The 13,903-nt window shown below is 44.5% G+C and overlaps 1 protein-coding gene across 1 annotated transcript in view; it reads right to left on the minus strand.

Moving 5' to 3' along the window:
* Nucleotides 1-13,903, minus strand: part of LOC111866104 (protein scabrous) — a 30,492-nt gene that overhangs the window by 12,013 nt on the left and 4,576 nt on the right. Inside the window, exons 2-3 of the mRNA XM_023854697.2 lie at nt 11,529-11,889; nt 2,628-2,705 (exon numbers count right to left, since the gene is read on the minus strand). Of these exons, the coding sequence (XP_023710465.2) occupies nt 2,628-2,705; nt 11,529-11,889 (439 nt within the window). The remainder of the gene's footprint in view (nt 1-2,627; nt 2,706-11,528; nt 11,890-13,903) is intronic.

Genomic DNA, 13,903 nt, shown 5'->3' on the forward strand with positions numbered 1-13,903 from the left:
TTAACTTACGGTGCAGACGTTTCTTGTAAAGTTGACAGTTACTTAACTGGTCAAAAGATTCGAAGGTTCATCATTATGTTCACAAACAACCGATATAATGCGCACTTTATTACCTCTAAAAAAGTTCACTGCACCATATATTTGCGCGCGTTTCATTCTCTTAGATATTCCTCTAGATGCTGCCACTGAAGAAACCGTTTCTATTGAAATGTTATTTAAATTATTTCTTGTATTTACTGACATACTCGTAAAAGGGGGTGGCATTTAAACTATCCTCAAAGGAATAGGATGTGAGGATGTTGATTGGATTCATCTGACTCAGGATAAATTTCTACAGCTGATTATTTTAAATGTGATAAAGAAACTTTAGGTACCCTGAAATATGGGAAATGTCTTGATTATCGGTTGTAATGAAGAGTCCGATTCATGAGGTTTGGTATTTTGTTCCGTGTTGCAACAGCGGCGTTTTTTGCATCGACAGCTCTCTACTGTCTACAGAACTATGTGTGAAAACGTTAATTTATTCTCCAGCATGAACTCTCGAACTTGAAGTTGAGTATCGCATGCCCCCAAGATGGAGTATAGTTTTCATTCTGTACCTTAGAGCCGGAGTTCCCAAAAATTGGACCACGGACCACTCATTACGTCCATTTTCTTTGGCTTATCACCCGAATATTAAACGAAATATACTAGTATTAAGAATGATACTGAAATATAATCAATAGTTACACCCATGACTTTCGACATGAAAGTAATGTGAAAATGTTACCATGAAAATCACTTGTTTAGTTGTGCGTAAATAGAAACCTTGACCTTCAAGATGGAGGCAATCAGTTGCAATATTATCGCGGACAACTATTGGTCAGCGAACCGTGAGTTGGAGGAACTCTTCCTTAGAATTTAGTCAATTGCTTCGTTCTGAACTAAGGCGTGTTCATTTGTATGATACTGAGACCGCCTCTGGGTCAGTGTATGCAGCAGCCGAAGCAAGGGGTGCGAATATTGGAGGCGCAGTGCTGTATACTCGGCCCAAGTGCCGTGATGAGGGTGTCCCTCCTACTGCGGATCCCGGTGGTGGACGGACTCCATGCACTGCTCAGTGGAGTGGGTCTGTACACACAAGGATACGCTGATGAAATGGTCTTGTTGGTAACTGGGAATTTCCCGGGTACTGGCTAGGGCTCTGAACACAATACAAAGATAGGAGATGTCTCAGTCCTGATAAGAAGGAGCGCGTGCTCTTCAGCAAGACAAAGAAGGTAAACGGGCTACTATTAAAGAGGGTTTTGTGTCCTACATATTTCGTAAAATTTCTGGTAATGATCCTGAATGCTAAGCTTTCTTGGAAGGAACATGTGAAACAAAAGATTTTTTTTCCCTTGGCACTACAGCCCCAGTGGGCCTAGGCCTACCTCCATGAACTCCGTTCACTTCGGTTTTTCTAGATCTTACACATACGGTAGGACTCCTTGGGTGAGTGATCAGCTCGTCGCAAGGCCTCTACCTGTAGACAAACACAGAAAAACGCACACAAACATCCATGCCCTGAGTAGGATTCGAACCCACGATCTCAGCTTCCGAGCGAGCGAAGACAGTGCATGCCTTAGACCGCTCGGCTACCGTGACCGGCTAAAACAAAAGATTAATGAAGCTTAATCCTCTTGTTTGTCATGTTATAGCGGCCTTGCAAAGACCTGAGTGTCTAAAATCGAAAATCATACAGTTGCTTTATAAAAGTATAGTAAGGCCTGTGTTTTTTTTTTTGTGTGAGGGTTGTGCGGTTTTCAAGAGTTGGCGTGGCCTAGAGTCAGGACTGCTCTTGGTTGTCTACAGAGACTGGCATGTGTAAGCCTCACTGAGTTTGTAAGCACTGCCTCTCCGTCTGATGTGGACGTTCTGTTTGGTTTTCCGGGGAAAGCGCAGGGCCTGGGCTTGCCGGCATAGTTGTACAGGATTGTGCTTGAGTAGTGGGACTCAATATTGTGATGGGTCAGAACAAAATGTCACCAAATTTTGCTTTTGAGACTAACTTTGAAGTGGAGGTCCCGTCACGCGAACACTGGCTGTCTGGTAGACAGACGGGTCCATGATGCATACCAAGCCTGCGGCAGGTGCATATCCGAACAGTGTTACGCTCCTCTGAGTCCCTGTCACAGTTGGATTCAGGGAAATTATGTTGCAGATGCCCCAGCTCAGAAGGGACAGAGTAGTTCTTTCCCTGGTTCCAAACCAGCAGTGTCAGTTTCACAGGCTCAAGGATCAGCTGAGTAAGAACCATTCTAAACACTGGGCTGCCCCACCGACTATGAAGCAGCAAGAGCCGTTCAAGGAAATGGCATGCGCTGGAAATGTTGACAGGAAAATGATTCCTCCTGTCACATACCCTATTCATATCTGCCAGGGCATAGAATGGTTACGAGCGACATATATATCAGAAGGACATTAACAAGTAAGGTTTCGGCCCTAGCATTTAGGACACGGCTGTTCGAAGGGCCCTAACGAGACGAGGGGCGCAGTGGTTAAGACGACTGGAACTTATGCTCTCCAGTCAATACAAATACTAATGTGAGATGAGAGAAACGTCCCAAATTTTGTGGTTTTGCCATTGTTTGCTGGATTTAACGTACCTTGTAAGTTTTGCCTGTCCTTGGAGACTTCTTGAGAGACTTTATTGTGAGTGACCATTCTGTCTGGGCAGTCTGGAACTGGAAATGAGAACAAAATGTAAGTGTACAGTGCTAATAGTTGCAATTGCATTCGGTCTGGTGGATACCCACATGGTACAGCTGCTACTTTAATTACTGCAGGGTACCAACCGTGGCCTTGGAACGAGAAAAAATAGCCCGCATAATGTAAGTAATCAGAATAAGTTGAAGGTCACGTGCCTGCTTTTCCTGAAAGATGAGCACAAGAAATGTTAACTCTTTATCGTGTAGCCATACTTTGAATGTTTCGTTCACTAAGTTGAAATTTCTCCCGCAGAAAATTGGCATCTCTATAAATGTCGTTTGGTTAACAGAATTAACAGCAGTGATCGTTTCCTTCAATATGGAGAAGCAGCGTTATTTCTCTGTGGGGCACGAACCGCTTGTACAGATATTCATGCGGCCCACTGTCATGCTTCATAGGGTTAAACCCCATTTGTCCCTTTCTGATTGTGAACCCATAATTGCGTGGGTCAGCACAAAGAAGAGAAAGGAGAAGGAAGAGGGGTGAAAAACAATGAAGGAAGTGGACGAGACAAAGACAAAGGATAGAAACGAAATTGAGAGTAAGAAAGAAGAGGACAATAACGCTGAGGCAGAGAAGACTTTTTCCTGATGCCTAGGCCTGAAAGGGTCGCATGCAGTGCGACTGATATTTAAATAAAACTTATTAGAACTGGGGATGAGTTGTAATTCTCATGTGTCTGGACAGATTTTTAGAGACAGCTTCAGATGATACTGTGTATGTTGTGCATTTGCCGTTCCGCGAATCGCTAGGAAGCTATGGAGTGCTCGACTATGAGAGGGACGAGGAAGACTGCGAATATTCTGTAACCCTGAAATTAAGCCAAAGTCTGTTGTAGGCCTGTTGCGTTTTTGTAGCGTACGATACTGTCGCCAACGTGGCGAAAACGTGTGGAAAGTGACTACTTCATCCTGCGGAACCTTGCATGATGAGTCTGTACTTATTCAGCTGAGGATTTCCACGTTGAAATTGAAATTAAAGAGGATGAGGTGAATGGGGCATGTGGATATTACAAATGCACATAAAATTTCGGATGAAAAATCTCAAGAGAAGCGACCCTTTCGGAAATGTGAGCGTAGATGGGAGGAAACTCTTGAAATTGATATTCGACAATAGTATCGTGAGATGTTACTGGTTTGAGCTGAATGAGCGTGGTGTGCAGTAACGAGCATTCTTGAAAATTGTGATGAAGTGCAGCTGAAAGTTGTTAATTGAGCAAACGAATGCATGACTACGAAGAATCAACTTTTGTTTATCGCTTTCAAGCCTGAAGTGAATCTAAGCATTCTTTGCGTATTCAGTTTAGACCTCACGGAAACTTCTGAGACTTCATTTCAAAGACCAACTGATTAAAGTCGAGTAGGAGAATAATTTATGTTCATCGTGAGAATTATAAAAATAATTCTCTTGTGAAAGGAAATGCAGCAATTCTGAATGTTGAAGCAGGTAGTACACATAGAAATTACTGTGCTCCATAGGGTTAAAACAGGACAAATAACAGATGATTCCAAGAGGAAAGTCACTTGATCAGAAGAGGATACGAAAGTGATGTATGTTTGCTTCCTGATATTAAGTTGTTTTGGAACCTGTTTTAGCCACTGTACATATTTCCACTGACTGCTGAGAAAGAGCCGGGCAGTCCTTTTTCCATCATCTCAAATGGCGTAAATATTGAGCAGTGATATGGACAGGGTTAAGCGCGAGTAGAATGTTGCTTATGAACATCTGGAATAACAATTAAAATTACCTAGCACGCTGACACATCTTAACATGGCTGCCTTGTATTTAGAAAGTATCCAGTTCGAATCTCGACTCCCACATCGACTAATCTAAGTCCCTTCAGATATTCTTTCTTCTAAGTTAACCATGCATTATGCTTTCTGAGCTTGTTATCCCAGTAGGTCAGCACAGAATAAGTAAACATTTTTTTTAATTCACTTAGTGGGGGGGGGGTAGAGTTCAACTGGATCCACTCGTCACGGCGGCCACTGATTGCCCTATTGTAGCCTGCCCCGGGTGATTATGATGATGGAGAATTTGGTGGAATGAAGATTGGCAGGGGAAACCGAAGTACTTGGAGAAAATCCGCCACAGCGCCACTTTGTCCACCACAAATCCCACTTGACCAGACCCGGGATCGAACCCTGGCCGCCGCGGTGGGAAGCCAGAGACTAACCGCTTGAGCTGTGTCGCGGCCCACAGAATATGTAACTTATAAACCAACCATCCGTTCGAAATTATTTTCCAGAAGCTTGCACTTTATATCGCTCGTCAGCGCATCTTACTCGTTACGTCATTTCCTTCATTTCCGTCAACTTCCCCATTCAGATAAAGGTCAATTTGTCCAAGTGCTCAACTCATTAAGAACTACGCCATGAAGACGCAAGGGGGAGTGGATACATAGATTCACATAATCTTGACCTGGGCTCTACTTGGAGGCTTGGAGGTGAGCGGTCAGCTTCACGCCCCCGCTGCTTTACCCTATTGTTTCTATGCGTAATTATTAACCCCCCAGTATGAAGACGTATGGGGGAGTTTAGACATAGCTCCACCATTCTTGACCTCGGCGGCGATGGAGCTTCAGCTTCACATCCCAGCTGCTTTGTGTGACGGTTATTGCGGAAACACGTGGCACTTCCCAGTCAGGCTGTTGTTTCCTCTTGTTTATTTTCTTGTACACGCTTCTTCAGTTTAGTTTCTTCTTTTCAGAAGTTCAGACTTCTTATTTACGCTTAGGGAAATAATTTCAAAAAGTACGTGCCCTCTAGTTTTGCCATGTCTTCTAGTATATCCGCCAAACTACGGGACGGACATCGACAAAATTCGGAATTTTAAAGCAACATTAAACGTTGTCAAGCTCTTTGTATTCTTAGTTAATTTGGATCACTTTATCTAGGATCTTAATATACTCGTGTGATTTGAATCTCTTTGCATATATTAATATAAAACTTGATAAAGAACACTTCGGAGTTGGGGCAGTTATATAGATTTTAAGAAAGTTGTGGGGATGATGGGGAGGAGAATGGCTGCCGGGATTGGTCGCTCGGTCGGTATAGTGACTATCCTACGGGATGGACGACCGAGGAATTTCATTTCGATTCCCGGCTGGGTCAGAGGATTCCCCTTCTCCATAATATTCAGACTGGTTCTGGAACTCACCCAGCAAAATGGATATCGGGGTGGATCTCCAGGAGTCGAGCAGCAGGGGGTGAAACTGACCATTCACCCCCTTCTAGTGTAGGGGTTAAGAATGGTGGAGCCATACCTCATTTCCCAATATGTCTTCATGGTGTGACAACTTTACCTTTCGCCTTTTGTCATGAGGGAGAACAGGAGAAGGCTAAGAAATGTAATAGAGTATATAGAAAATTAACATAAAAAACAAAGCAAGAATTAAAGTTCTTACAGTTACTATGTTTCTGGACTTTATCCATCGTCATTTTTTATTTAAAACACGACGTTTCGAACGATGGGTGATGTCTAGAAACATAACAAAAGGTGAGTTAAAGCTGTCCCTGTGACAGGTCGTGAAGGTCCATACGGTTCTGAGACGCCGAGGCTCCCATATTTTCTATATACAGTCGGTTCACAGATGGCGGTAAGTTTGTCAGTTTTACGCGACGGCCGCCCTTTACCCCCCAAAAAGATTCCTGGCACTCATTTCTGTTAGATGCTGAGTCGATCCCAGGGCCAGATTGCGGCCAGAAGGATTAGGTCAACTGAAAAATTCACCACATCGGGACTCGAACCCGCGATCTTCCGGCTTGTAGCATAGTGCCTCAACCAATTACGCTACCGCATGCCCCCAGGAACATAATAGTTGAATTAATGTACCATCGTGAGGCCGCGCCACAACTCAAGCGGTTAGTCGCTGGCTTCCCACCGCAGCGGCGCGGGTTCGATCCCGGGTCTCCTCAAGTGGGATTTTTTGTAGACAAAGTGGCGCTGGGGCGGGTTTTCTCCGAGTACTTCGGTTTCCCCTGCTAATCTTCNAAGACGTATGGGGGAGTGGGAGTATAGCTCCACCATTCTTAACCTAGGCACTACATGGAGGTGATTGATCGGCTTCACGCCCCTCTTTCATTAGCTCTGAGGAAACAGCCGCCGGTGCCCATTGTATAGGAGTCTAGGTGTTCCTGGGAGCCGGTCTTGACGATATGAAGAAGAGAAAATCCCTTGCCCTTACCAGAAATCGAGCTCGGATTAGTCGGTTGTCCAGCCCGTAGCCTAATTCCTAAATATGTTATATGATTCCTCCTCGTTGGTGTCTCCACCTTATCGTGGCGAGGGGGTATGAGTATGCCAAGGACCCTGAGAGCTATACCAGCGGTAGCGTAGCTACTGGCAGGGCTTCCCTTGCTGGACATGTCAAAGGGTAGGTATCAGACGAAGAGAGACACCTAAGACCAAAAAGTGATGCCGGAAGCAGCGTCATCAGCAGCGACTTGAAGCACAGAGCAAATGATGCTCAAGATGGTTCAAGTTTGTACAGCAACTTTTCCTGGATAGTCTCTTTCCAAAAGCAGAAGATCGCATTAAGTGCAGGAACTGTTTTGAAAGAGACTGTGGACCTGTCATCTGACAGATTACTGATGAATGAATGAATGAATGAAATATGATTATTTTAGAAAGAACTGAACCGATCACATTGGTCTAGCGACAGTGCTCTAGGCGAGTATTCGGGAGATGTTCAGTTCGAATCTCGGTCGGGACATCGGTTATCCTGGCTGAGGTGTTTCATGGTTTTCCTCAGTCCTCCAGGGAAATGTCGGGATAGTACCTGAAGCAGGCTCTTCCTTCCAAAACCCTCCCAATTCAGCTTTCGTCCGACGTTATATATTGCCGATACTGACAGCATCGTTAAATAACCAAAGAAAGAAAGAAAGAGAGAGAGAAAGAACCGAGAGTAGTTTCATGCGCACGAGAGGCAGACCGAAAGGGCGAGAGACAGACAGACAGGAGCCTGTGCTAGTGCTTCGTATCCGCGAACTGATTTTAATATTCTTATTGGGTAAAGGTAAAGTTGTCCCTGTGCTTAACTAATTAAGCACTACGCCATGCGTTTTCTTGACTTCGGAGCTAGTTGCAGATGGGTGGTCAGCTTCACACCCCCGCCGCTTTATCCCCGGGGAAAGAGCCCTCTATACCCATTGGATAGGAAGTTGGGTGGACTCCAGAGCCGGTCTGGACGAGAAGAGAAAATACTTGACCCTACCTGGACTCGAACCACGACCTCTTGGTCGTCCAGTCCGTAGCAAATCGGAATACCGACTGCACTATCCCTTATTAGACTGAATGAAAACTTCAGTTTTATAAGTATTTGAGCGATTTCAGACGTGGTTCCATTCTTACATGTCAAATGGACTTTACGCGCTGGTATGGGATCCCTAACCACAAGGAGGGTCAGGCTCAGGGCTCCTGGCGTGACCCTGGCACATCCGAGCGTCAGCACCTGCCAAGCCGCCGGCTGGCAGTGTTGCCAGATAAACAAACAAAACATTTGACACATTAATAGCGGCCCGGCTCAAGTTCTGTCAAATCCATTTCACAAGTTCACATCTTGTTCACATCTAGTCTTGCTTCTCTCAAATAGTCGTTTTCCTTGAGATTTTCCAAACAAAATTTGCAACGACGTCCTTCTTCCCCGTGCTAAACGTTGGCTTCATCGTTGCGGCGGGATGTCGCTGGTTCGATTCCTGATTGAATGTTCTATAATTGTTTCATGACGATGTGATCCAAGGAGAAAAACCCTTGAATGTAATTGTAGTGCCGATCTTTACCTCCACATCCCCACTACGCCTTCGAGGAATGGTGATTGGGTACACAGGGAATCGTAACTTTGTCTAAATACGTAGAAATTATTGAATTGGCTCCTAAATTTGGCAACATCGAACTTAAGCAGGCTTTAACAAGTCGCTATAGAAAAGGAATTCCATGGCTTATGTGTTAGCAGCTGCTAAAGGAGGCAGCAGGTCCGCCCTCAGGCATACCAGGTACTCTGGGGGGGCTCACAAATAACAGCCCACGTCATGCAGATGGTCCTCTCTGATCCCCTAATAAAACTATACCTTTGGGTTGGAGGATCTGGGCATCGCGAGGCAACCACATACACACACACACACACACACACACACACTAACTGCTCAATACTTTTGATATTCATTCATTGCGGGTGCAAACCCGTTGCCTCAAAGATAATCGTGCTATACACAGACAGTAGTTCAGGTAAATGCAATTAAGCATGAAGCCATGAGGATGTACGGGGCGCAGAAGAAGGTCCACGCGCAAAACACTAGACGGAAGTAAAGCCAGCTTCACGTCCGTAGGAAGCAGCCTCATTAGCAAGTGGACTGGAGGCTGAGTTGACCCCAGAGCCAGTCTGGGCATACTGACGAAGAGAAAAGTCTTTACCTCTTCCGGGAATCGAACTCTGGTCGTTCAGCCGATAGCCACGATTTCATTCCATTTATTTAAGTACACCTAAGCCTTCTTGAAATAAACACGCTTAAAATGCAAGAGTTCTGTCTTCTAGGATAAAACGCCATGTAGTCAAGCCAAACGAAATTTCGGATGAATATGTCGCCTCCATCCTCAGGGTCAAATAATAAGGCAAGCAATAAACCAGCGTGAAGAAGGTAGCAAGCAGTGAATAACGATGGTTCCTTCCTTGGCTTATTTTCCTACCATGATGATGGAGACGACGTGTTTCTCCGAAACGTCGGTTGACTTTAAACAAATAGAACTCTTCATAACCACCACCATGAGAACGTCAATTCCCACATATTCATAATCGACGCCATGTGTCCGAGGAGATATACGTTTTACGTTAGACCCTATTTACTCGTACATGTTTATACGTTGTTCAGTTTTTTCGGAAAGGTGTTCGGTTTGAGGCTGATCTAAAGTAGACGTTGTGATGGACCCTTAAAATGGAAAGTTCCCTCACTCTGTAACCAGCAAAGTGCCGAGTCCGAATCGAAGTCACTATACGGCTGACGGTCAGTCATATTTTCTTGGTGTCGAGCCCCACGAGAGGCTCATAACCACATTTTAGTCTCAGTGTGGACAGTTACGGGTTTTTCTTCGACGAGACGACGCGTCTGTCCCTTGTCAGTGGCCACAGTGAGTTACACTCTTTATGCCGAATCAGAAATTAAGCCCCCAACCCAAATACCGATAGTACGATACAGTGCCGCCTGGTTGTGGTCCGCCTTTGGGGCGATGAGAGGTGCGAATGCAGTAATTGTGGAGTGGTCACTGCCCGAAGGAAGTAATCTTACTTCAGCGTCAGTTTGTACACAAATCTGACATGAAATGTCCATGGATTCATACGGATCAAAATTGTATTCGTCCTACAACTTTTAGTCCACCGCCCAGTGATGAATTTATTGGGAGTTCATTCAGTACATAGTTTCAAATATGGACGGACAGACACTGTCTCCCAAAGCACCAGATCCCTCGGAGCGAGACGGCTTTGCAGCCGTAGGACAGGAATATTTTACAGGTTATGGTAACTATTTGTACCATCCTAAAAAGTCTTAAACAGTTCTGAAACTGATAAAAAATTAACATATTGTCACGTGTATGAGTGTGACTATAGACGGAGTTTGCATTGGCGACTCGATTTATTGACCGCTTATACACAAAACTCGTAGCTACAAGCACCTATAACGGCGTCATTGGTTTGCGCACTCTAAAGACAGTTGTAACTGCAGCACACATAATATCTTTTATGTCTTCACTAGTCGTTTCCTGGTACCGGATCCTAACGATATTCTCTGCTTATGTTCTTATGGTCTGGCGAATATCCTACAACCGACTCATTGCTCCAACTGAATAACACCCAGGATGGCGGCCATCTCACACCAAACTCCTAGTCTTCTCTTCACTGACTGACTAACTGCAGCTCCCAACTTATCCCGCATATAACATCTCGGCAAAGACAGCGTATATAACACCGCTACTCAGCGGCCTCCGTAGTCTAGGGGTAACGTTCTCACCTCATGACTCAAGGTACGCGGGAATTTTTAAGGGCGGAAAAATTCAGGGAACAAGTCCTCCGTGAGGGACTTTAAGCCGTGGGTCCCGTGTCGTAGATTTACGGCACGTAAAAGATCATGTCTCTGCGAGACCTCTGAGCAAAATTAGGCAAAAAGTTTCCCGCCCATGTACTTCCCAATGACTCCGGTAGATGGGGGAGTTATCAGGTACCACTGCCAGAAGAGGGCCGACCTCGCTGGCAGAAAGGGGCTGATAGCGAGCACCAGTACCGGTAGGGTATGGCGACAGTAGAGACTACTAGTTGCGGTGCATGGGGAAACCCACCCCCTCTAATACCGAATACTGAACACCGCTCTCACTGTTGTAGTCAGATCGTTTAAGTGGGAGCATGTTTGTTTGCGAAGCCGTTACTCAGCAACGGCTCTTGTATATTTGCTTATCTCACTGTCGTTGCCCAGCAGCGGATCTACATGCTAAAATATACATACGGATACACCCAGAGAAGAGCCCAAAAATGTATACACATTGCAATAGAGGTTAACTATGGATATTTGCCAAATTTAACCTGACGTAATATACGGTGTACAGTATGGCATTCTCCCAAAAAATGGTGCTAGTCACAGGAATTCCAGAGCAACCTTATCGAATGGCAGGAAAGTCGAAGGAAATGGCGGCGGAAGTGAATGTATACACTTTTAGGCCCTCCATGTGTACATAGGCATATACAGATACACGAGTCATTCCTCGTTTTGGCTAGAGAAATTGGGCCAAATCTTTCGCATTTGCGACTGCGCTACCTGATTCCGAGTGTCGGCGCAAACTGCTGCCACATTCTGCGCCTGCGTCTTGACGTCCATAATGTCTTGTTCCGCCTGTGCGAGTGCTATTGCGCCTCTCTGCTGCGTTGCTTGCAGCTCCTCGAAATCCTTCCGCACGCTGGCAACGTCTCCGCGCAGAAGTCCCAGTTCTGAATTGAGTTCCTCTCTGCGCTGAAGCTCTGCAGATGTGTTGTGCGAAGCAGCCACCTCTGTCACCTCACCTCTCAACTCGCTCACGGTAGTTGCCAGCCACTGTACTGTCAGGTGATCGTTCTTTTGCTGGTTGCCTGTCGTGGAACTTGCTGCAAGATTATTTTGACGGGCCTCTAACAGCTCATGCCTGGGGACACAAAATACAGTGTGTCATTCAACCACTCATTTTTTATAAAGCCGCTCATATATTCACCCAACCACCCCTTCATTTACCTACCCATCCGGCTGTATTCACCAAAAATATCCACCGATAAAATCTGATTGTGGCTCTTACAATACACGTTTATTTTATTTTTAAGCAATTGTAGGATATTAAAACATCCAATGCTACCTACTTCCTGCAGTCACGCTTAACTTTTATCACGGTCTGTCAGTAACCAAATAAGTTATTAAATATAATTTTAAGAAACCTCTTTATAAAACTACACATTCAGAGCGATACAGCGAAAGTTACAGTGTCCACTGCAATAGTAATCATGTACAGCATACATATGTAAGAGAGCAGTTGTCTTCAAGAGGGTGTGTATATTTGTAGGTTCAGCGAGCGGACATGTTAAGAGTAGGCCATCTTCCCACTGACAGTTTTTTGGATTTTGTACCTACTTTCGGCGACAACAGAGCGAAATCCACTTTCCACGTTGGTGCGACATTGGAAAAATGAATATCTAAAAAATATTCAATGGGGATATTGATCTGATTTCTGAATTACTTTGGTGTCAGAGAAGCGGATCTCTCAGGTTCGAAGAACATAAAATTCCCTCCTATAACACATTTACGGTTTGTTTTTAGTAATTTCATGTATCGTTTATCGTAATTTCAGACTTTGAACGTAGAATGCAGATCACATGTCACTAATCTGACCGATTCAGTTCCCACCTTGATGTATATTGTGGCATCTGTGTCCAAGCACCATGCAGCATATAGATATAGGGAGCACAAAGACTAACCTTCACGCTCCAGCCGCACAGCTTCTCAGGACAAAGTAGATGCATTTTTTCTTTTTTTCGTTAATCCGAAATGTGTGCAGCCTATTTATCTAGACGTGAAACAACAGAACGAGACTGGAATGGATATACTCCCTAATTAAATGCAGAATCTTCGCAATGACGTTCCTTGCAATTTATTAAGGGCATTTGCGGTATTTTTGCAAAATTCCATTAACGGTTTATGATAAACACGAAACAGTTTAATGGTCTTGCGTACAGTGAACTTTATTATGGGTCAATTACTTGAAAATTGGAGTTGGCACTACGTCGTGGGTTCAAGTCCTGATGAGGTCATTGGATTTTCTTCAATTGACCTAATCCTTCCGGCCGCACTATGGCCCTGGGGTCGACTCAGCCTCTAACAGAAACGGTAAAGTGAAGTAAAGCTATCCCCGTAAGAGGCCATGAAGGCCCATAGGGTTGTGAGACGTTAAGGGTTCCACATTACCTTGACAATCGGCTCAGAGATGGCGGTAAGGTTGTCAGCCTTACGCGCCACAGAAACGGTACCAGGAATTAATTAAATAATTTTTCTCGGGAAAAAGCGGGGCCGGCACGTAAGGCTGACAACCTTACCGCCATCTTTGAGCCGATTGTCTAGATAATGTGGGGCCCTCAACGTCTCACAACCCTATGGGCTTTCACGGCCTGTTACAGGGATACCTTTACTTTACTTTTTTTTTTACTACATATTTTAGCGAGTCTCCCGAATCAGATTAAATAATAATAATAAAAAAACTATTCGATTCTTTAAGCGCTGATACTAGGGCGCGGACAAATGGACGAGCAGACAGACAGATGTCAATTCCTCATAATACGCCAGATTTTGCTTCAAAAGGAGCGCCTAATAATCTATTGTCTTCATAGAGCCAAATCAAGGATTCGGGGACTGTGGTCATATTTAATGTTTAATTTCTGAAAAGGTTGAATTTTTGGTATTTTATTACACAGAAATTTATTTTAACATCAATTGCTCGAGTAGTAAAACAGCCATTTGATATTTAATTCTGCTTAAGTAGCAAAGCTTTCCCCATATAATGCCGACGTTAAGATAATTCGTACTTTCTCTTGACTCTTCTGCTGCCTGTATCAAACGCCAAGCAAAGCACAGCCATAATACAGGGTCTCTGTGCGACCATGGAGAGAGATCAGCCA

The sequence above is a fragment of the Cryptotermes secundus genome, unplaced genomic scaffold (genome assembly GCF_002891405.2).
Source record: "Cryptotermes secundus unplaced genomic scaffold, Csec_1.0 scaffold318, whole genome shotgun sequence".
NCBI lineage: Eukaryota > Metazoa > Arthropoda > Insecta > Blattodea > Kalotermitidae > Cryptotermes > Cryptotermes secundus.